The 21,268-nt window shown below is 44.5% G+C and overlaps 4 protein-coding genes and 1 pseudogene across 16 annotated transcripts in view; 4 read left to right on the top strand and 1 right to left on the bottom strand.

The window, feature by feature from the left end:
• LOC310705090 (uncharacterized protein) overlaps positions 1-21,268 on the top strand; it is a 271,846-nt gene that overhangs the window by 81,521 nt on the left and 169,057 nt on the right. The gene's annotated exons all lie outside the window — the stretch shown is intronic.
• LOC310705032 (uncharacterized protein) overlaps positions 1-21,268 on the bottom strand; it is a 357,812-nt gene that overhangs the window by 262,339 nt on the left and 74,205 nt on the right. The gene's annotated exons all lie outside the window — the stretch shown is intronic.
• On the top strand, positions 586-1,527 carry LOC310705787 (olfactory receptor 51H1-like; the record flags this gene model as incomplete). Its single annotated transcript, XM_083500609.1, has 1 exon — positions 586-1,527. The coding sequence occupies exon 1, from the start codon at positions 601-603 to the stop codon at positions 1,525-1,527; it is 927 nt and encodes a 308-aa protein (XP_083356735.1). The 5' UTR covers positions 586-600.
• Positions 9,313-10,275, top strand: LOC310705786 (olfactory receptor 51H1-like; annotated as a pseudogene). The gene has a single exon. The product of its transcript is annotated as an olfactory receptor 51H1-like (transcript).
• Positions 16,526-17,482, top strand: LOC310705299 (olfactory receptor 51H1-like; the record flags this gene model as incomplete). The annotated part of the gene is made up of 1 exon (XM_083499929.1): positions 16,526-17,482. One exon carries the CDS (start codon positions 16,526-16,528, stop codon positions 17,480-17,482), a length of 957 nt encoding a protein of 318 aa, XP_083356055.1.

Here is a 21,268-nt window from a genome sequence, read left to right as displayed (position 1 = left end):
CAAAATCTAATTTCAGCACTTTTTATTCAGTGTTGTTTGTATTTTTGTTTTTGTGTTAAAAATTACTCTATCAATATTCTCTTTCTTCATATTTCAGCTTCTGATCATCTCTGGTCATGTTCCTCCTGCCCACTGGATGGGGCTGTAAAAAGGACCTCCGTTTCAAGGTGTCTTTGAAGACGAGCAAGAGGAGGGGTGACTGCTACCCAATCCTTCCCTTGTACAGCTATACATGCAGTCATTTGGACAGATAATTTCTAATTCAGCAATGTCACTGTATTTTTTATTTCTGTTTTGCAGATGAGAAACTGGCAATTTTTATGACAGGGTTGGAGTGTTATTTGGCCAGGATAGGAGGTGAACTGAAGCAGCATTCAGGACTGCTCTTCCTTCCTTGAATAGAGGCTCTAACACAAATTTTGCTGTTGAATTAAAACAGAATATGTATCCCCTTTCATAAAGGCAATATGACATTGACAGAATCTGTAAGGTTGTAGAAAAATCTCTAATATACAGATCAATTTTAAGACTCCTTCAACTCCTTTCACCAAAAGCACTTGGGGGATGATTTCACCTCTGACCAGCTCCAATGATAGCATTATGAGCCACCAAACCTTTGTCCTGATTGGCATCCCTGGGATGCAGGAGAAGAACTCTTGGGTGGCCTTCCCATTGTTTGTGCTCTACGCCCTGACTCTGCTTGGGAACATCACAATCCTCTATGTCATCAAGATTGACCAAAGACTCCATGAGCCCATGTACTTCTTCCTTTGCCTGCTCGCCTGCTCGGATCTGGGACTCTGCATCTCCACCATGCCAACTATGCTGGGGGTCTATTGGTTTGACTCTGGGGAAATCCCATTCAATGGCTGCATCAGCCAGATGTTCTTTATCCATATATTACAAGCATTAGAGTCTGGCATTCTTGTGGCAATGGCTTTTGACCGGTTCATTGCCATCCGTGATCCACTGAGATACAAATCACTTCTATCGAATTCAGTCATTGCAAAAATAGGAATAGCTATCTTATCCAGAGGTTTCTGTTTTTGTTTCCCATTCCCCTTTCTCATTAAACGGCTCCCTTTCTGCAGATCCAATGTCCTTTCTCACTCCTACTGTCTCCACCAAGATGCCATGAAGTTAGCCTGCGCAGACACAAGAGTCAACGTTTTATATGGTTTGATCGCAGTCATGTGTACTGTAATGCTAGATGTTCTGATCATTCTTGTATCTTATATTCTGATCCTGAAGACAGTTTTGAGCATTGCTTCTCGAAAAGAGTGTCTGAAGGCCCTCAACACCTGTGTGGCCCACATTTCTGCCATCTTGATCTTCTACGTCCCAATGATTGGCATCACAGTGGTACATCGATACGGGAAGCACCTTTCCCCCATTGTCCACATGCTGATGGCCAACATATTTGTTGCGGTCCCACCACTTCTCAATCCTTTTGTGTACAGTGTGAAGACCCCGCAGATTCGGCAAAGGATATGCAACATATTGCACCTGAAAAGAACTAGGGGTTGATATTTCTCCCAAAGGAGGGTTCTGCCATAAGAGGAAGATAAAGTGTTTGTGTTTTATTATTAGGGATAAATGGATCCATCCCATGTCACTTCTGTATCTGTGCGCCCTTTGTGCCTTTGTGCAATAAGGGTGGGAAGCTTCTCCCAGTTGCTGTGCCAGTGGCAGGCACTCAGCAATACCTCAGCACTCCAAAGTCCCCAATGGTCTACTGTCTTACCACAGATGATGAAAGATTTCTGGGGTGATTTTTGCACCACTTCTGAGCCTGCGGTGGGGGCAGGTTTTGCCAGCACCTAGGTATGCCTCTGCCTCTCTAATAACTAGTCTGCTTTGTCCTTTCCTCAATTTTATTTCCTTACAAAGGAGCCTAAACATTGCCACAGGTTCCATAGAAATATAATCTATGCTTACTTACAAGTAGGGCTCTAAGGTGCTGTCAATTTACCTTTTGATGTGCATTCTTTAAACCAAGGGGTTTCTCCCATCATGTTGCTGTTCACATTTGGCATTAAAAGAAATGGAATTCATTTTGTTGGTTCTTCTTCTTCCTCAACCTGCTGTCTCGCTTCAACCTTCTGCCCAAAGGGAAGCACAAGTCCCACCGTCTCTCCATCCCTATGTTGCTCAGCAGGCTTAGCAGAGACACTGTCTTAGCTTAGAGAAAATGTGGGTAAGGGGAGACCTGAAAGAAGTCTATAAAACAATGCCCAGCATGGAGAAAGTTTTTATCCCTTTCTCATAACGCTAAAACTCATGGACACCCATTTATTTATTATTATTTATACCCCGCCCATCTGGCCGGGCTTCCCCAGCCATTCTGGGCGGCCCCCAGCAAAATATCAAAACACAGTAATGCATCAAACTTTAAAAGCTTCCCTAAACAGTGCTGCCTTCAGATGTCTTCTAAAAGTCTGATAATTGTTGTTCTTTTTGACATCTGGTGGGAGGGCGTTCCACAGGGCAGGTGCCACTACCGAGAACGCCCTCTGCCTAGTTCCCTGTAACTTGGCTTCTCGCAGTGAGGGAACCGCCAGAAGGCCCTCAGAGCTGGACCTCAGTGTCCTGGCAGAACAATGGGGGTGGAGACGCTCCTTCAGGTCTACTGGCCTGAGGCCATTTCGGATTTTAAAGGTCAGCACCAACACTTTGAATTGTGATTGGAAACGTACTGGGAGCCAATATAGGTCTTTCAAGACTGGTGTTATGTGGTCTTGGTGGCCGCTCCCGGTCAACAGTCTAGCTGCCGCATTCTGGATCAGTTGTAGTTTCCAGGTCACCTTCAAAGGTAGCCCCACGTAGAGCACATTGCAGTAGTCCAAGTGGGATTGAAGTGGAATGCTGGAAGATTTAGGACAGATAAAAGGAAGTCCTTCTTCACACAGCACAGAGTTAAACTGTGGAACTGGATCCCAGCCCCATAGGAGGCAGTGATGGCCTCCAACTCAGGTGGCTTTAAAGTGGGGCTGCCTTATTTTAAAATGTGAAAATCCAGACACAAAAGTTGTTGAGATTTTTTCCCCAAGAGATGAATCCCAGATATGTCTGAGAAAACTCAGACATATGACAGCCGTATTTAAAAGAGGATTCATGGAGGAGGAGAGGACCATTGATGGCTATTAGCCATGATAGCTGTTGTCTGCCTCCATAGTTGGAGGCAGTAAGGCTTCTGAATAGCAGTTGTTGGGAATGACAGGAGCAGAGTGTGGATATTTTCACCCCCTCCCATTGCGAGAATCTCCTGACAATGTTTTCAGAAAGGAGGGGGCGGAAACCGCTCTTCACTGTGGGAGTCTAGGTGTTATCTCTGTAGTGATTAGATGGCTGAGTGAGAGTTGCAACACTCATGCAAGCCAGTACTTCTTTAGTTTAGTTTGCAGTAGCTATTAGAAAATAAAGAAGTTATGCTTCACAGCTTTCTTCCGTGTTGTTCATACTCTGCTGAGTTTGGTGCTCACAACTCACAGTTGTGGGTCCAGTGCACTTAGACCTGCTTTCCAGGAGTGGAAGGTCTATGGAAGTGCTACCCAGTCGCCTAGCCCAGTTGGGGCAGAAGAAGTTGTTGAACCCAGTTGTTGGCATCGGCTCAAAGGCGTACTGACACAGAGAGGGCTCTGGGGCTTCGTTTCCAACTTATGGGTTTCAATGTGGGAGCAAGAGGCTGGACAAGATTGGCCATTGGCTTAACCCAGCAGCCTCTTCTTATGTTCTTCTTGACTGGTCCCAGCCACCTCACAGGAGCCAGAGACAGACACACACCCATCACCTTGGTCTAGGAAGAGTCAAAAGAGGAGGAAGCAGTGGGCTCAGCCCACCAGGAAGAGCGAGCAGCTGCAGAAACCCTTAGAGCCTTAGCAGCCCAGGGGCGTAGTGTGGGGCATGCCAGAGGGGCAGTGCCCCCAGGTTCAGGTTTTTGAGGGGGTGCAAAACAGGTGCCCCCAAAGCAGGCCAGCGCTCCTCTCCCAGCATTGGAGGACCCAGCGCTCACAGAGAGGAGCACCAGGCTGTGCTGTGCTGGGGGCGCCAATGGGCGGGTGCATGGTTCATGCCCCCCAAGTGCCACGTCCTCTGGCTGGGCTCTCTATTGTAAATGCACCCTTCAAGGAGCATGTGGCTGTTCCACCCTTTTCACACCTCTCTCCCTGGATCCGCTCAGAGAGGTAGGTTGAGACCTCCTGGTTAAGATATTCTGTCTGTGTTATATACAGTGGTACCTCTGGTTGCAAACGGGATCCGTTCCGGAGGCCCGTTCGCAACATGAGCAGAACGCACCCCTCTGGAATGCCTCTGACAGCGGAACTGCAAGTCATAGAATCATAGAATCATAGAGTTGGAAGAGACCACAAGGGCCATCGAGTCCAACCCCCTGCCAAGCAGGAAACACCATCAGAGCACTCCTGACATATGGTTGTCAAGCCTCTGCTTAAAGACCTCCAAAGGAGGAGACTCCACCACACTCCTTGGCAGCAAATTCCACTGTCGAACAGCTCTTACTGTCAGGAAGTTCTTCCTAATGTTTAGGGGGAATCTTCTTTCTTGTAGTTTGGCTCCATTGCTCCGTGTCCGCTTCTCTGGAGCAGCAGAAAACAACCTTTCTCCCTCCTCTATGTGACATCCTTTTATATATTTGAACATGGCTATCATATCACCCCTTAACCTCCTCTTCTCCAGGAGTTCAGCCCTTTCTGTGTCCCCTGTTTGCATTTCACCATCTTCTCCTCTGAGTGACCCCACTGTTTCTTTGTTCTTCCTTTTGCTACGAACATACCCATAAAAGCCTTTTTTGTTGCTTTTAACCTCTCTAGCAAGCCTGAGTTCATTCTGTGCTTTAGCTTTTCTGACTTTGTGTCTACACGTGCTGGCTATTTGTTTGAATTCCTCTTTGGTGGTTTCCCCCCTTTTCCATTTTTTGTACACATCCTTTTTTAATCTTAACTCAGTTAAAAGTTCTTTAGATAGCCACCCTGGCTTCTTTAGGCACCTTCCATATTTCCGTCTCATTGGTATTGCCTGACGTTGTGCTTTTACTATCTCCCTCTTAACAAACTCCCAGCCATCATGAACTCCCTTTCCTTTTAGTATTACTGTCCATGGGATCTCACCCAGCACTTCCCTAAGTTTTATGAAGTCGGCTTTCTTAAAGTCAAGAAATTGAGTCCTAGTATGCTTGGCTGCTCCTTTCCGCTGTATAGTAAACTTCAGAAGAGCATGATCACTCGCGCCTAATGATCCTTCCACTTCTACCCCACTAACCAGCTCATCAACATTGGTTAGGACCAGATCTAAAATGGCTGTTCCTCTTGTTGCTTCTCCCACTTTCTGGACAATGAAGTTGTCTGCAAGGCCAGTGAGGAATCTGTTTGACCTTATGCTCTTGGCTGAGTTTGACATCCAACAAATATCCGGGTAATTGAAGTCCCCCATTACTACTATCTCCCTTCCTTTTGCATGCTTGGCCATCTGTTCCAGGAAGGCATCATCTTTGTCCTCCGTTTGGCTTGGGGATCTATAGTAAACTCCCACAATGAGGTCTCTGTTATTCTTTTCTCCCTTAATTTTGACCCAAATGCTCTCACTTTGGCTTTGAGGTTCTAAATCTTGGATCTCTTCACAGGTATACACATCCCTGACATATAACGCCACTCCTCCTCCTTTCTTGTCTGGTCTGTTTCTCTGAAATAGATTGTATCCCCCCATTATTACATTCCAATCGTGGGACTTATCCCACCAGGTTTCAGTGGTGCCTATTATGTCATATTTAGTTTGCTGTACAAAGAGCTCAAGCTCATCTTGTTTATTTCCCATGCTTTGCGCATTAGTGTACAGACATTGAAGTCCATTAATCATTCCCCCATGTCTCTTATTTAAGGATTTTTTCCTCCCACCACTAGGTCTGCGTGCTGTTTGCTCCATTTGGTCTATGACATTTGGATGATCATCTTCATCAATTGATAGACTCCTACCTTCAGGAGCACTGTCTCCCTCCCCCACATTAGTCAGTTTAAAGCCCTCCTGATGAGGTTTCTGAGATTTTTGGCAAAAACATTTCTCCCAACCGTTGTGAGGTGCAGCCCATCGCTTGCCAGAAGTCCATCTTCAAGAAACTGCAGTCCGTGATCTAAGAATCCAAACCGTTCCTGTTTACACCATTTGCGAAGCCAGCTGTTCACTTCCACTATTTTTCCCTCTCTCCCTGGGCCATGTCGTTCAACTGGGAGGACAGACGAGATGACAATTTGTGCAATTAATTGCTTCAATTTCCTGCCCAGAGCCTCGTAGTCTCTTTTGATCTTCTGGAGGCTATTGCTTGCAGTGTCATTGGTTCCCACATGAACCAAGAGGAAGGGGTATTTGTCAGTGGGTTTTATGATTCCTTGCAGTCGTTCAGTTACATCTTGGATCTTAGCTCCGGGGAGACAGCACACTTCCCGAGACATCTTGTCAGGCCCACAGATCACTGCTTCTGTTCCCCTCAGTAGGGAATCCCCTATCACCACTACACGCCTCCTCTTAGGTTTGGTCGGGGTTCTTCCATGAGCTGTCTGTTCAAAGGTCGCCTGCACATTCCCTGAGGACTGACTTTGCTGCTCGTCTTCATATACCTGATCGACTGAAATGAGGGAGAGATCCTCAAAAGGAGTCTGCTCTTCGTCTTCCATGCTAGGGGAGAGGACCTCAAAGCGATTGTGTATTTCTAAACAATCAGAACGAACCCTGGGCCTCCTACTTCTTTGAGTCACGTTTCTCCATATATCTGGCTCCTGTGTTGATGAACTAGCCTCCTTCTCAGGGGAGTCCCCTGTCTCCTCCTTGGTGGAGACGGTGTGCTCTGTTGCTTCCAAGAAGAGCTCCATATCTCTAATTCTTTGGAGCGTAGCTACACGTTCCTCCAGTTGCTGGACTTTGTCTTTTAAGAGGGCAATCAACATGCAATTGCTGCAGGTAAAGCTGCCTGCAACCTTTGGCAAGATGGCAAACATTGCGCAGGAACCACAGGCGACTGCAGCTGTTCCCTCCCCCTCCATCTTGAGAACGTCGTTGAGGTGGCTACAGCGGTCCTCCATCATAAAAAGCGTGAAGACAGGACAAATAACTCCCCCCCACAAAAAAACCTTGGTCTCCCCCAACGAACGTTTGAGACTAGCTCCCCTAAATCTAAAAGATGGATCAAACTGCGCGTGCCACTAGGCACGCGCCGCTGCCCTGCTACCTCTGATAAGCTCCTCCCACAGCTAATCACCTTCCTCAACAGAAACCCTGCCCCCTCTGACCTTTGCACAGGGAGAACAGCTAATCAGCCACAAAGAAACACACACACACACACAAGAAAACCCTTTTTGCTCCTTCTTCAACTGCTGCCCTGCTACCTCTGGTAAGCTCCTCCCACAGCTAATCACCTTCCTCAACAGAAACCCTGCCCCCTCTGACCTTTCACAGGGAGAACAGCTAATCAGCCACAAAGAAACACACACACACACAAGAAAACCCTTTTTGCTCCTTCTTCAACTGCTGCCCTGCTACCTCTGATAAGCTCCTTTGCACAGGGAGAACAGCTAATCAGCCACAAAGAAACACACACACACAAGAAAACCCTTTTTCCTCCTTCTTCAACTGCTGCCCTGCTACCTCTGGTAAGCTCCTCCCACAGCTAATCACCTTCCTCAACAGAAACCCAGCCCCCTCTGACCTTTGCACAGGGAGAACAGCTAATCAGCCACAAAGAAACACACACACACACACACACACACACACACACACACACACACAAGAAAACCCTTTTTGCTCTTTCTTCAACTGCTGCCCTGCTACCTCTCCTTGCGCAGGATGCCTGGATGTGTCCTTCTACTTGCAGCAGGGATTTCAGAGATCTCCTCCCAAGGGGGTTCAGCAATTTTCTGGTGGTTCGGGAGCAGCTGGCCTCTCTGAGGAAATACATTTTTGCTATAACCCTTTGTGCCATAAAAAGCGCAGATGGGATCCTTCTTGGAGCAGCAAAGACAGGCTCAGCATCCCTCTGGGAAGAAATCATGTCAGGTACACAGCCTGTGCCATAAAGTCGGGTAAGTGCAGCAGACACCATGAGACACGAAGGAGAGAGAGAGTTTTCCATTGATCAGCTTCAGAGAGGTCTTCCTCATTCAAGAGGCCACGAAATGATGGAAACTGTTATGATTTTATTCTCATGCTTTATGTTATATCATATTTGGGGGGTTGTAAATATTGTGCATATCAGAGTTCTTGCTAATTGTTAGTTTCAGGTAATGAGAAAATAACAGTGACACGTTTATGGGAAGCTATCACATACATGAAGTAGTGTGGTATCACTGCTGAATTGTGATGAGAATAATTATTATCTTTTCCAATACGGTTATTATGGTCCTTATCATGAAACTTAAAATGCTGCAATTCATACTGGGTCAGCCAGAGAGAGACTGGGATTCAATGTAGAGTTTCATATTGGGGGGATGGTTTGGGCCAGTCAGGAAAACAGCTGGTTCCTGGAACAGGAGACAATAATTTGGAGTTTGCACTGCTTTTCTGTTGCTTATTGTGAACAGGAGCATTGCCCAGGGATATAGAGGACAAGGTCTACAGAACAATGGAATGGTAGAAACTTTCGTTTGAGAACTGTAGCTTATATAAAGCCTGACTGTTTCAGACAGGAAAAAGCATTAACAACCTCTTAAAGAAAAACAGATTTATGTAAGATTTCCTTCACTCTTTAATATTTATCTTCTTCTGCAAATAGCTTGGTGGTTCTTATCTTCTGCAAGCAAAATCTAATTTCAGCTCTTTTTATTCAGTGTTGTTTGTATTTTTGTTTTTGTGTTAAAAATTACTCTATCAATATTCTCTTTCTTCATATTTCAGCTTCTGATCATCTCTGGTCATGTTCCTCCTGCCCACTGGATGGGGCTGTAAAAAGGACCTCCGTTCCAAGGTGTCTTCGAAGACGAGCAAGAGGAGTCATTTGGACAGATAATTTCTAATTCAGCAATGTCACTGTATTTTTTATTTCTGTTTTGCAGATGAGAAACTGGCAATTTTTATGACAGGGTTGGAGTGTTATTTGGCCAGGATAGGAGGTGAACTGAAGCAGCATTCAGGACTGCTCTTCCTTCCTTGAATAGAGGATCTAACACAAATTTTGCTGTTGAATTAAAACGGGATATGTATTTCATAAAGGCAATATGACATTGATAGAATCTGTAAGGTTGTATAAAAATCTCTAATATACAGATCAATTTTAAGACTCCTTCAACTCCTTTCACCAAAAGCACTTGGGGGATGATTTCACCTCTGACCAGCTCCAATGACAGCATTATGAGCCACCAAACCTTTGTCCTGATTGGCATCCCTGGAATGCAAGAGAAGAACTCTTGAGTGGCCTTCCCATTGTTTGTGCTCTACGCCCTGACTCTGCTTGGGAACATCACGATCCTCTACGTCATCAAGATTGACCAAAGACTCCATGAGCCCATGTACTTCTTCCTTTGCCTGCTCGCCTGCTCGGATCTGGGCCTCTGCATCTCAACCATGCCAACTATGCTGGGGGTCTACTGGTTTGACTCTGGGGAAATCCCACTCAATGCCTGCATCAGCCAGATGTTCTTTATCCATATATTACAAGCAATAGAGTCCGGCATTCTTGTGGCAATGGCTTTTGACCGGTTCATTGCCATCCGTGATCCACTGAGATACAAATCACTTCTATCGAATTCAGTCATTGCAAAAATAGGAATAGCTATCTTATCCAGAGGTTTCTGTTTTTGTTTCCCATTCCCCTTTCTCATTAAACGGCTCCCTTTCTGCAGATCCAATGTCCTTTCTCACTCCTACTGTCTCCACCAAGATGCCATGAAGTTAGCCTGCGCAGACACAAGAGTCAACGTTTTATATGGTTTGATCGCAGTCATGTGTACTGTAATGCTAGATGTTCTGATCATTCTTGTATCTTATATTCTGATCCTGAAGACAGTTTTGAGCATTGCTTCTCGAAAAGAGTGTCTGAAGGCTCTCAACACCTGTGTGGCCCACATTTCTGCCATCTTGATCTTCTACGTCCCAATGATTGGCATCACAGTGGTACATCGATACGGGAAGCACCTTTCCCCCATTGTCCACATGCTGATGGCCAACATATTTGTTGCGGTCCCACCACTTCTCAATCCTTTTGTGTACAGTGTGAAGACCCCGCAGATTCGGCAAAGGATATGCAACATATTGCACCTGAAAAGAACTAGGGGTTGATATTTCTCCCAAAGGAGGGTTCTGCCATAAGAGGAAGATAAAGTGTTTGTGTTTTATTATTAGGGATAAATGGATCCATCCGATGTCACTTCTGTATCTGTGCGCCCTTTGTGCCTTTGTGCAATAAGGATAGGAAGCTTCTCCCAGCTGCTGTGCCAGTGGCAGGCACTCAGCAATACCTCAGCACTCCAAAGTCCCCAATGGTCTACTGTCTTACCACAGATGATGAAAGATTTCTGGGGTGATTTTTGCACCACTGCGGTGGGGGCAGGTTTTGCCAGCACCTAGGTATGCCTCTGCCTCTCTCATAACTAGTCTGCTTTGTCCTTTCCTCAATTTTATTTCCTTACAAAGGAGCCTAAACAATGCCACAGGTTCCATAGAAAATATAATCTATGCTTACTTACAAGTAGGGCTCTAAGGTGCTGTCAATTTACCTTTTGATGTGTATTCTTTAAACCAAGGGGTTTCTCCCATCATGTTGCTGTTCACATTTGGCATTAAAAGAAATGGAATTCATTTTGTTGGTTCTTCTTCTTCAACCTGCTGTCTCGCTTCAACCTTCTGCCCAAAGGGAAGCACAAGTCCCACCATCTCTCCATCCCTATGTTGCTCTGCAGGCTTAGCAGAGACACTGTCTTAGCTTAGAGAAAAAGTGGGTAAGAGGTGACATGAAAGAAGTCTATAAAACAATGCCCAGCATGGAGAAAGTTTTTATCCCTTTCTCATAACGCTAAAACTCATGGACACCCATTTATTTATTATTATTTATACCCCGCCCATCTGGCTGGGCTTCCCCAGCCATTCTGGGCGGCCCCCAGCAAAATATCAAAACCCAGTAATGCATCAAACATTAAAAGCTTCCCTAAACAGGGCTCCCTTCAGATGTCTTCTAAAAGTCTGGTAGTTGTTGTTCTTTTTGACATCTGGTGGGAGGGCGTTCCACAGGGCAGGTGCCACTACTGAGAAGGCCCTCTGCCTGGTTCCCTGTAACTTGGCTTCTCGCAGTGAGGCAACCGCCAGAAGGACCTCGGATCTGGACCTCAGTGTCCGGGCTGAACGATGGGGTGGAGCCGCTCCTTTAGGTCTACTGGGCCGAGGCCGTTTCGGACTTTCAAGGTCAGCACCAACACATTGAATTGTGTTTGGAAACGTACTGGGAGCCAATGTAGGTCTTTCAAGACCAGTGTTATATGGTCTCGGCGGCCGCCCCCAGTCACCAGTCTAGCTGCCGCATTCTGGATTAGTTGTAGTTTCCAGGTCACCTTCCAAGGTAGCCCCACGTAGAGCGCATTGCAGTAGTCCAAGCGGGATTGAAGTGGAATGCTGGAAGATTTAGGACAGATAAAAGGAAGTCCATCTTCACACAGCACAGAGTTAAACTGTGGAACTGTCTCCCAGCCCCATAGGAGGCAGTGATGGCCTCCAACTCAGGTGGCTTTAAAGTGGGGCTGCCTTATTTTAAAATGTGAAAATCCGGACACAAAAGTTGTTGAGTTTTTTCCCCCAACAGACGAATCCCAGATATGTCTGAGAAAACTCAGGCGTATGACAGCCATATTTAAAAGAGGATTCATGGAGGAGGAGAGGACCATTGATGGCTACTAGCCATGATAGCTGTTGTCTGCCTCCATAGTTGGAGGCAGTAAGGCTTCTGAATAGCAGTTGTTGGGAATGACAGGAGCAGAGTGTGGATATCCCCCCCCCCATTGCAAGAATCTCCTGACAATGTTTTCAGAAAGGAGGGGGTGGAAACTGCTCTTTGCTGTGTGAGTCTTAGTGTTATCTCTGTAGTTATTAGATGGCTGAGTGAGAGTTGCAACACTCATGCAAGCCAGTACTTCTTTAGTTTAGTTTGCAGTAGCTATTAGAAAATAAAGAAGTTATGCTTCACAGCTTTCTTCCGTGTTGTTCATACTCGGCTGAGTTTGGTGCTCACAGTGGACAGTTGTGGGTCCAGTGCACTTAGACCTGCTTTCCAGGAGTGGAAGGTCTCTGGAAGTGCTACCCAGTCACCTAGCCCAGTTGGGGCAGAAGAAGTTGTTGAACCCAGTTGTTGGCATCGGCTCAAAGGCGTACTGACACAGAGAGGGCTCTGGGGCTTCGTTTCCAACTTATGGGTTTCAATGTGGGAGCAGGAGGCTGGACAAGATTGGCCATTGGCTTAACCCAGCAGCCTCTTCTTATGTTCTTCTTGACTGGTCCCAGCCACCTCACAGGAGCCAGAGACAGACACACACCCATCACCTTGGTCTAGGAAGAGTCAAAAGAGAAGGAAGCAGTGGGCTCAGCCCACCAGGAAGAGCGAGCAGCTGCAGAAACCCTTAGAGCCTTAGCAGCCCAGGGGCGTAGTGTGTGGCATGCCAGAGGGGCAGTTCCCCCGGGTTCTGGTATTTGAGGGGGTGCAAAGCAGGTGCCCCCAAAGCAGGCCAGCACTCCACTCCCAGCATTGGAGGAACCAGCGTTCACAGAGAGGAGCACCAGGCTGTGCTGTGCTGAAGGCGCCAACAGGTGGGTGCCTGGTTCATGCCCCCTAAGTGCCACATCGTCTGGCTGGGGTCTCTCCTGTAAATGCACCCTTCAAGGGATGTGTGGCTGTTCTGCCCTTTTCACACCTCTCTCCCTGGATCTGCTCAGAGAGGTAGGTTGAGACCTCCTGGTTAAGATATTCTGTCTGTGTTATGTACAGTGGTACCTCTGGTTGCAAACGGAATCCGTTCCGGAGGCCCATTCGCAACATGAGCAGAACGCACCCCTCATCTGCACGTCTGCATGTGCGAGCGTCACAATTCACCGCTTCTGTGAATGCACATGATGTCATTTTGCGCATCTGCGCATGCACGAGCCGCAAAACCCAGAAGTAACCCTTTCTGGTACTTCTAGGCTGCTGCGGGATGCAACCTGAAAATGCGCAACCTGAAGCAAACGTAACATGAGGTGTGATTGTACTGAGCTTGGATCCTAGAACAATAGGCAGGTAGCATCCTAGAATGCAGCAACCTGATTCATCTGCAGGAGTAGCCCAGTCAGGCTCCAAGAGGGGGGTTGAATCAGCCGGTCACACATTGTGTAAATAATGTATATATAGCCAGAGGTTTGGGGGGAAATTTGCACTGTTGTACTATGAGCTGAAATAAAGAGCATGAAATCAATACTCCACTCTGAGCATATTTCCACCTGCATCCCACTTCTCTGGTGTTAAGGAACAAGGGAGCACAGAGTGGTCTCCAGAACACCTCTGAGAACAGAATTGCAGGTCCCTTCACAGGATCCTTGGGGATTCTCTAATAACTGCTCTCAGTGGGTTCAGCAGTTCTGGGCACCTAGGCCCCATGGTGTCACTTCCCGGAGGGAAAACAGTTTTTCTACAATGCTTATTGCCAAGAACATCACAGGCAGGAGCTGGCAGGTTCCATGTTCACCAGGTCAGGTTCACAGCCTGTGCCATAAAGTCAGGTAAGGGCAAAGGACTCGTTGAGATCCAAAGCATGTGAGTTTTCCCTTGACTGAGCTCAGAGTCATGAGGCTATAAGATGATCAAGAGGGTTTACACTTGCTTTTTGTTCCAATGTTCCATGTTAAATATTGTGTATACCAGAGGCATTTTTGTTAATTGTTAGCAGCAAATAACAATAAAATAATAGTCTAATATCCATATCCATATGGAAAAGCAGCATATGCTTCTGTACTACTGCTGAACTTTGATGATAATCATGCTTTTCATTATCAATATGATTATTATGAAACTTATCATCATTATCATCTTTATCATTTGAGTGAAAATGCTGCAATTGCTACTGGGCAGGCCAGAGAGAAACTGGGATTTAATGTGGAAATCCATATTGGAAGAGTCCATCTGCTGTCCAGGACTACGGAGGACAATGGAAGCTGTAAAGAATTGTAAAAAGAATCTTTTAGCTTTGATTGCTTCATCTATTTGATTTCTTCCCCGTCCTTCACAACTTAGTCCCAGGGAAGGTTGCCACCAGAAAGTATACAAAGAAAGCTGAAATATGCAAGAAAGTTGGGGGGGGGGGGACACAGTTGAAAACAGTTCCATATGTTTAAAAATTCCAATATAAAAACCATACAGAGATTTAGGAACGAATTCATTTATACAAACACTCTAAAAGTGCAGATGCCAACTGGGACTGAAGAGGAGGGTCTTCAGTAGGTGCCCAAATTGCAACAGAGGCGGCACTGTCTCATATTGAAGAACAGGCCATTGCAAAGGGACACTGGGTCCCATTCAGGAGGCAATTCCAGAAGTCCGCTTCCTTCATTGTGCAGATCCCACATCTTGCTAAGATGGTATCTGCAGGAGGTCCCAGTCTACATATATAAAGGGTGAGTTGATCATTCAGGTTATCTTATTCCCAACCTATATCAAGCAGAACACACCAGTACATGCACTTCAAACAGGGCCTGGGAGAAATTCTCCCTGCCTTTCAATATAATTTTATACTGGATTAGATCTTTCTGCTCCATCTTTCCCACAGACATTTTCTGTTGCTCTGAGTTATCATTGGGCATCTCCAGACCACCAATATTTTCAGGTGAGTCGTTCAATCACGCACCAGAATTTTCAGTTTACACATTTAAAGTGGGAGTGCTCTATCACCCTAGAACAACAAATCTGTTTCTTATATATATTTATTTAAAAAACAGACTGTTTGCAATTTGGAAAGTGACAGGGAAATGTCTTGAAAAGTGCAGGATGAACAAATGAGTGACTGATAGATGAGCAAGGGCTCTGAATGCAAATCTGGATGAAGGCAGGATAAATATGCATTCTCTTATAACCACCTCACAAACCAAGCAGAATGAAAATGAAGTCACTAACCTCTCTGTCAGATTTGCACAAGCAACTCAAGATGAATCCTCAATAAATTGGTCACCTAGAGGGGCCCTTTGTTATTCCTTTGAGAAGATCTTGCTTCTCTCTTATCGCAAGAGGCCCATCTTATGACGGAGGTATGAACAGAGGCGGCTTTTTCTAGGCTTCAGACTATGGACAGCTTTGAGTAATACTTCATTTTATTCTGTTTTACTTTTACGCTTGCATGTTCTAAGTCTTGCAGGTTTTAGCCACTTTTCCTCATGCAGATTGTTTCACATCTTATTTTCCCAGATCATCATAATTACTATTTTTATCTATTCTATTTGTTTACTGCTCTTCACCCAACATCAGAGGGAGCTTCACAACATAACATTACAAAATAAGGCAAAATGCATAACCAAAACATAAAAGCAAACCAGAGACTCCGCTCCCACAAATGTTTAAAAGACCAGAGATTGTTCAACCAGCCAGAAGCCTGGTGTTAGAGAAACATTTTCACCTGGCGCCTAAAGGTATGTTATCCTGGTATCCTAGTTTTTCTTCCTTCATCCATTCTTAATATTCATTTCTACTCATTTCTACTCATTTGTACATTTTTGTTTTATGTACACAATTATAAAATCAGTCAATTTCTGCCCCCGCCCCCCGATTCCAGCCTCTGGTCATATCTGGTCACATTCCTTTCGCTCAGTGGACGTTTCAGCTTCAAAGTTGACTTCTCAGAAGAGGAATCATAAACTTGTAGATTTGGGAGGAACCTCAAGGGTGAAGGAATGGCAGCCAAAGCATCCATGACAGACGGCTGCCCAACCTGTTCTTTAAAGGGGGAGCAGGAGAAGGTGGGATGAGACTTGTCCCACCCCCTATTCCTTATGCTGCTATACATTTAGTCATTTAGATATATCATTTCTATGTCAGCAGTTACACTGTGATTGTTAGTCCAAATCTGCAGATGAGAAATTGAGAAACAATGAATTTCCCAAGGCCACAAAAGCCAGCACCACCTTGACAAATGCAAGCAAACAGGTATAGAAGCTTTAAATAATAAAAGAGATGAACTGGTTGGAGTAGGGAGACTTTTGAGGACTGAGATTGATGATGATAATGATGATGTTGATACTGTACTTTTATTATTTATATCCCGCCCATCTGGCTGAGTTTCCCCAGCCACTCTGGGCAGTCCCCAACAGAGGACTAAAAGCAGAATAAAACTTCAAACATTAAAAATAGGGTTCTTAGTTGACCATCATAAAAGAAGAATTTAGCACTGATTTTAGGACTGTTTCTCCTTCTTTGAATGGAGGCTCTAATAACAACATTTCATGTTGGACTGAAGCAGGATATCAGAATCTCTAACGTTCAGATCAATTTTGTTACTCCTTAGAATCTTTCTACCACAACAGCTGGGGAATGATGTCCTCCTTCACCAGTTTCAACAGCAGCCTTATGAGCCACCAAACCTTTGTCCTGATTGGCATACCTGGGATGCAAGAGAAGAACTCTTGGGTGGCCTTCCCATTGTTTGTGCTCTACGCCCTGACCCTGCTTGGGAACATCACGATCCTCTATGTCATCAAGATTGACCCAAGCCTCCATGAGCCCATGTACTTCTTCCTTTGCCTGCTCGCCTGCTCGGATCTGGGCCTCTGCATCTCAACAATGCCAACTATGCTGGGGGTCTATTGGTTTGACTTCAGAGAAATCCCATTCAATGCTTGCATCAGCCAGATGTTCTTTATCCATATACTTCAAGAGATAGAGTCTGGCATTCTTGTGGCAATGGCATTTGATCGCTTGATTGCCATCCGTGATCCACTGAGATACAAATCACTTCTATCGAATTCAGTCATTGGAAAAATAGGAATAGCTATCTTATCCAGAGGTTTCTGTTTTTGTTTCCCATTCCCCTTTCTCATTAAACGGCTCACTTTCTGCAGATCCAATGTCCTTTCTCACTCCTACTGTCTCCACCAAGATGCCATGAAGTTAGCCTGCGCAGGCATAAAAGTCAATATCATATATGGCTTGGTTGTAGTCATGTGCACTATAATGCTGGATGTTCTGATCATTCTTGTATCTTATATTCTGATCCTGACGACTGTTTTGAGCATTGCTTCTCGAAAAGAGTGTCTGAAGGCTCTCAACACCTGTGTGGCCCACATTTCTGCCATCTTGATCTTCTACATCCCAATGATTGGCATCAGTGTGGTACATCGATTTGGGAAGCACCTCTCCCCCATTGTCCACATGCTGATGGCCAACATATTTGTTGCTGTCCCACCACTTCTCAATCCCATTGTGTACAGTGTGAAGACCCAGCAGATTCGGCAAAGGATATGCAACATTTTGCAATTGAAAAATAAGTAGGTGTTGATATTGCTTCTGAAGAAGAAGATAAAGTGGTTTATAATTAGGGATAGATGGATTAATTTTGAGTCTTTTCCATATCTCTTTAATAAGTATTCTGTTTTTTCCTTTTAATGTGTTGACTTTTTAAATGGAAGATCCTAAACCATTTTGCACAGTTTCCGTTAAAAGTTTTCCCCCCAATGAATACTTCCAAGTAGGGCATTAAGCTGTTTATTTCCATCACGATGTTCATTCATTAAAGAAATTGCCCCCCCCCCCCCGATGTATACTGAATCATTTCTTCGAATGAGATTTATTTCCATATTATGAAAGATGGCATTCCACAAAATATTTAACTTCGATAAAGGATTTGATAGCTCCTCCGTTCAAAACACATGCACTGCAACCTCTTTAGTAAGTTTGATTAAACATAGTCTGCAAGCATCAGAGCATAATAATTTTAGCAGTATCTATTAAAACTACATCAAATATAAACATTTGTAAATCTTTAAAAAACATATCTGAATGGGAGTTACATACAAACTACTGAAACATAAATGATATGTTGGCGTTCGCATCTGAGCATACTAAAAATATCAGTGTTAAAAGTAGGATTCTTTGTGGACACTACTTGATTAACTAATCTATAAAGGTGGTTTGTTTATTTGTTCATAGCAAGAGACATAAAGACCACGGCCTAGGACCCTTGTACCTATGGGACCACCTCTCCTGGTATGCCCCACGGAGGATCTTAAGGTCCATAAATAGCAACACCCTAGAGGCCCCGGGCCCTAAGGAAGTCAGATTATCCTCCGCCAGGGTCAGGGCCTTCTCAGTGGTGGCTCTGACCTGGTGGAACGCTCTGTCTCATGAGACCAGGGCCCTGCAGGATCTGATTTCTTTCCGCAGGGCCTGTAAGACATAGTTGTTCCACCTGGCCTTTAGCTTGGAGTCAATTTGATTCCCTCCCCTTCTTTCTTTTTCCTTTCTCCTCCTGTGATGAGGCTGCATTTTAACGTTTCAATGTTTTAATGTTGTATTTTAATCTTGTTTTTAAGTTGTATTCATTCAACTTGTTTTTATTATTGCTTGTTAGCCGCCCTGAAGCCGACCTTGAATAAAATTTATTATTATTATTATTATTATTATTATTATTATTATTATTATTATTATCAGGGTATTTGTTCAAAATAGATGCAGGGAGCCTAACAGCCCATGGATAGAAACTGTATTTTAGCCTCTTGGTACAACTGATCATACTTCTATATCTCCTGTCTGAGGGTAGAAGATTAAAGAGCTGCAAGTCGGGGTATGAATCATCCCTGAGAATTCTTCTCACTCTCCTAAGGCAACAATCCCTTGCAATGTTATCTAGCGGGCTCAGGGGACAGCCCATAATATCATGTGCTGTGTTCACCACCCTCTGTAAAGACTTTCTGTCCATGGCTGTCAAGCCAACGTACCACACTGTGATACAATATGAGAGGACACCTTCTATTGTGGACCAGTAGAAGGAGGTCATCAATTGTTGTTTAACATTGTTCTTTCGCAAGACCCTGAGGAAATGGAGTCTCTGTTGGGCCTTCCTAATCACCTGACTTATATTGTTTTTCCAAGTGAGGTCTTTCCTTGGTTTGAAATGATACATTTACTATTTCAACCTCATTTAAATCTAGAGGACGATAATGTCATCCTTTTGCTTAAACACACACATTTTAGTGGTCCTCAGATCTGTGGGGAAGAGGGTCCCTCTCTCTCTTTATAGTCCATCTACATCCAAGTTCTCTGGTTTCATGGAAGGTGGGAGCCCAGGTGGTCTCTGGAATGCCTCTGGGAGTAGAACCGCAGGCCCTTGGACAGGATGTGTGGAGATTCCCTAGTAACTGCCATCGGGATTTCAAAAATCTCTGCCCAGATATCTAACAGTCTCGGAACAGCTTGTCTCCCTAAGGGTAAACATTATCACTATAACCCTTCCTGCCATAAAAAGCATAGGCAGAATCCCTCATGGAACAGCAAAGGCAGACTCAGCATTCATCCTGGGACAACTCATGTCAGGTTTGTGTCCTCTGTCCTAAATTCAGGCAAATTCATGAGATATAAAGCAGATGAGTTTTCCTTTGATTGACTTCAGAGAGATCATCATCAGTCAGGAGGCCATGAGATTATGGCGATGGCTTGCATTTGTTTCCGATTTTATTCCCGTGTTGTATGCTATATTTTATTGGAGGTGGTCAGCTAAATATTGTGGATATTACTCAGAGTTCTTTTTTGGTAATTTCAGATGGTGATGATATGTTGAAGTATCATATGCATTAAGTACTAGTGTACTGTACTTTGATGAGAACATACCGTAATTATCAATATGATGGCCATTAAGCTCATTGTCATCAAAGGGGAAAATGCTGCAATTCACGCTGGGCTAGCCAGAGTGAGACTGGGATTCATTTAAGAATTTCACATTGGGGAGAAGGTTTGGGCCAGTCAGGAAAGCAAGTGGATTTCTGGAACAGGAACCAATAACCTGGAGTTTTTACTGCTGTGCCCTTGGTTTCCCACGCGGGGGAGAGGGATGTCACACTTCACCATTTTATTTTGAACATTTTATGGAACATTTTGAACATTTTTACTTGGAATGAATTTCTATTTGGGGCTTTCTGGCTCCTATATTCCAAATACCTGACTTCTCTGCGTTAACCACCACTTAAGAACATTGATGTCTGCAAGTCGCTTTTAAAATGACAGCTAAGTTCCACTTGGCTCTCTTTATCATATTCTAATCTAGTTCTTAGAACCTTTTATTGAACATTGTTTGGATTTTTGTATTCATATACAGTGGTACCTCTAGTTACGAACTTAATTCATTCCAGAGATCCATTCTTAACCTGAAACTGTTCTTAACTAGAAGCATGCTTTTGGTAATAGGGCTTCTTGTTGCCGCTGCGCCACTGGCACACGATTTCCATTCTCATCCTGGGTTAAAGTTCTCAACTTGAGGTAAATATTCCACGTTAGCAGAGTTTGTAACCTGAAGCGTTTGTAACCTGAGGTGTTTGTACCTCGAGGTCTCTCTCTCTCTCTCTCTCTCTCTGTATTATTGAATGTTTGGTTGTTGGTTTTTTTGTAAATTAATTTTTTAAAAGTCAAACTGATTTCAATTTCTGGTCACAACCCTTTCACCCACTGGAGGTGAAAAATTCAGGACCTCCGTTTCAATGTCTTCTCAGAAGAGGAGGAGCTAGGGTGAGACATGTCCAATCCTCCCCATTTAACTATCCATTCCGTCATTTAGATATATCCTTTCTAATTTAACTATTACACTGTGGTGTTTATTTCTATTTTGCAGAGGAGAAATGGAGAGGCTGTGAATTTGCCAGAGCCACACGATGAGATCTCCATCGCCAATACTCAACAACAACACTTCACACTTTGATAGAGCATGTAAGAATTAAATTACTCTGCGCATTTTCTCTCTTTGATCCTCCCAGAAGCCCTGCACTGTAAACCAGTATCATTCTTGGATAACAGAGTCGGGGAGAGACCATCCAGTGACTTTGTGGCTGAAAAAAGATTTTGAACACAGGACTTCTCATTCCTGCTTTGCAGGGGTCCTTTCCAACTCTACAGTTCTATTATTCATCTCCCTGTTTAGATTTCTAGGCCCTCAACATGACACCTACTCTCTATTAGCGAGTCCATGTTGGAGAATATCTATCAGATCCCCTATCATCTGTATTCTGCTGGCTTTTGAGATTCATCGGCTACACAAATGATGGTGAAATTCCACCAGGCTGCTGTGTCATT

The sequence above is a fragment of the Podarcis liolepis genome (assembly GCF_965112155.1).
Source record: "Podarcis liolepis genome assembly, chromosome: 4".
NCBI lineage: Eukaryota > Metazoa > Chordata > Lepidosauria > Squamata > Lacertidae > Podarcis > Podarcis liolepis.
Note: the sequence above shows the minus strand (reverse complement) of the source record. Positions and strands in the feature narration are given on the sequence as shown.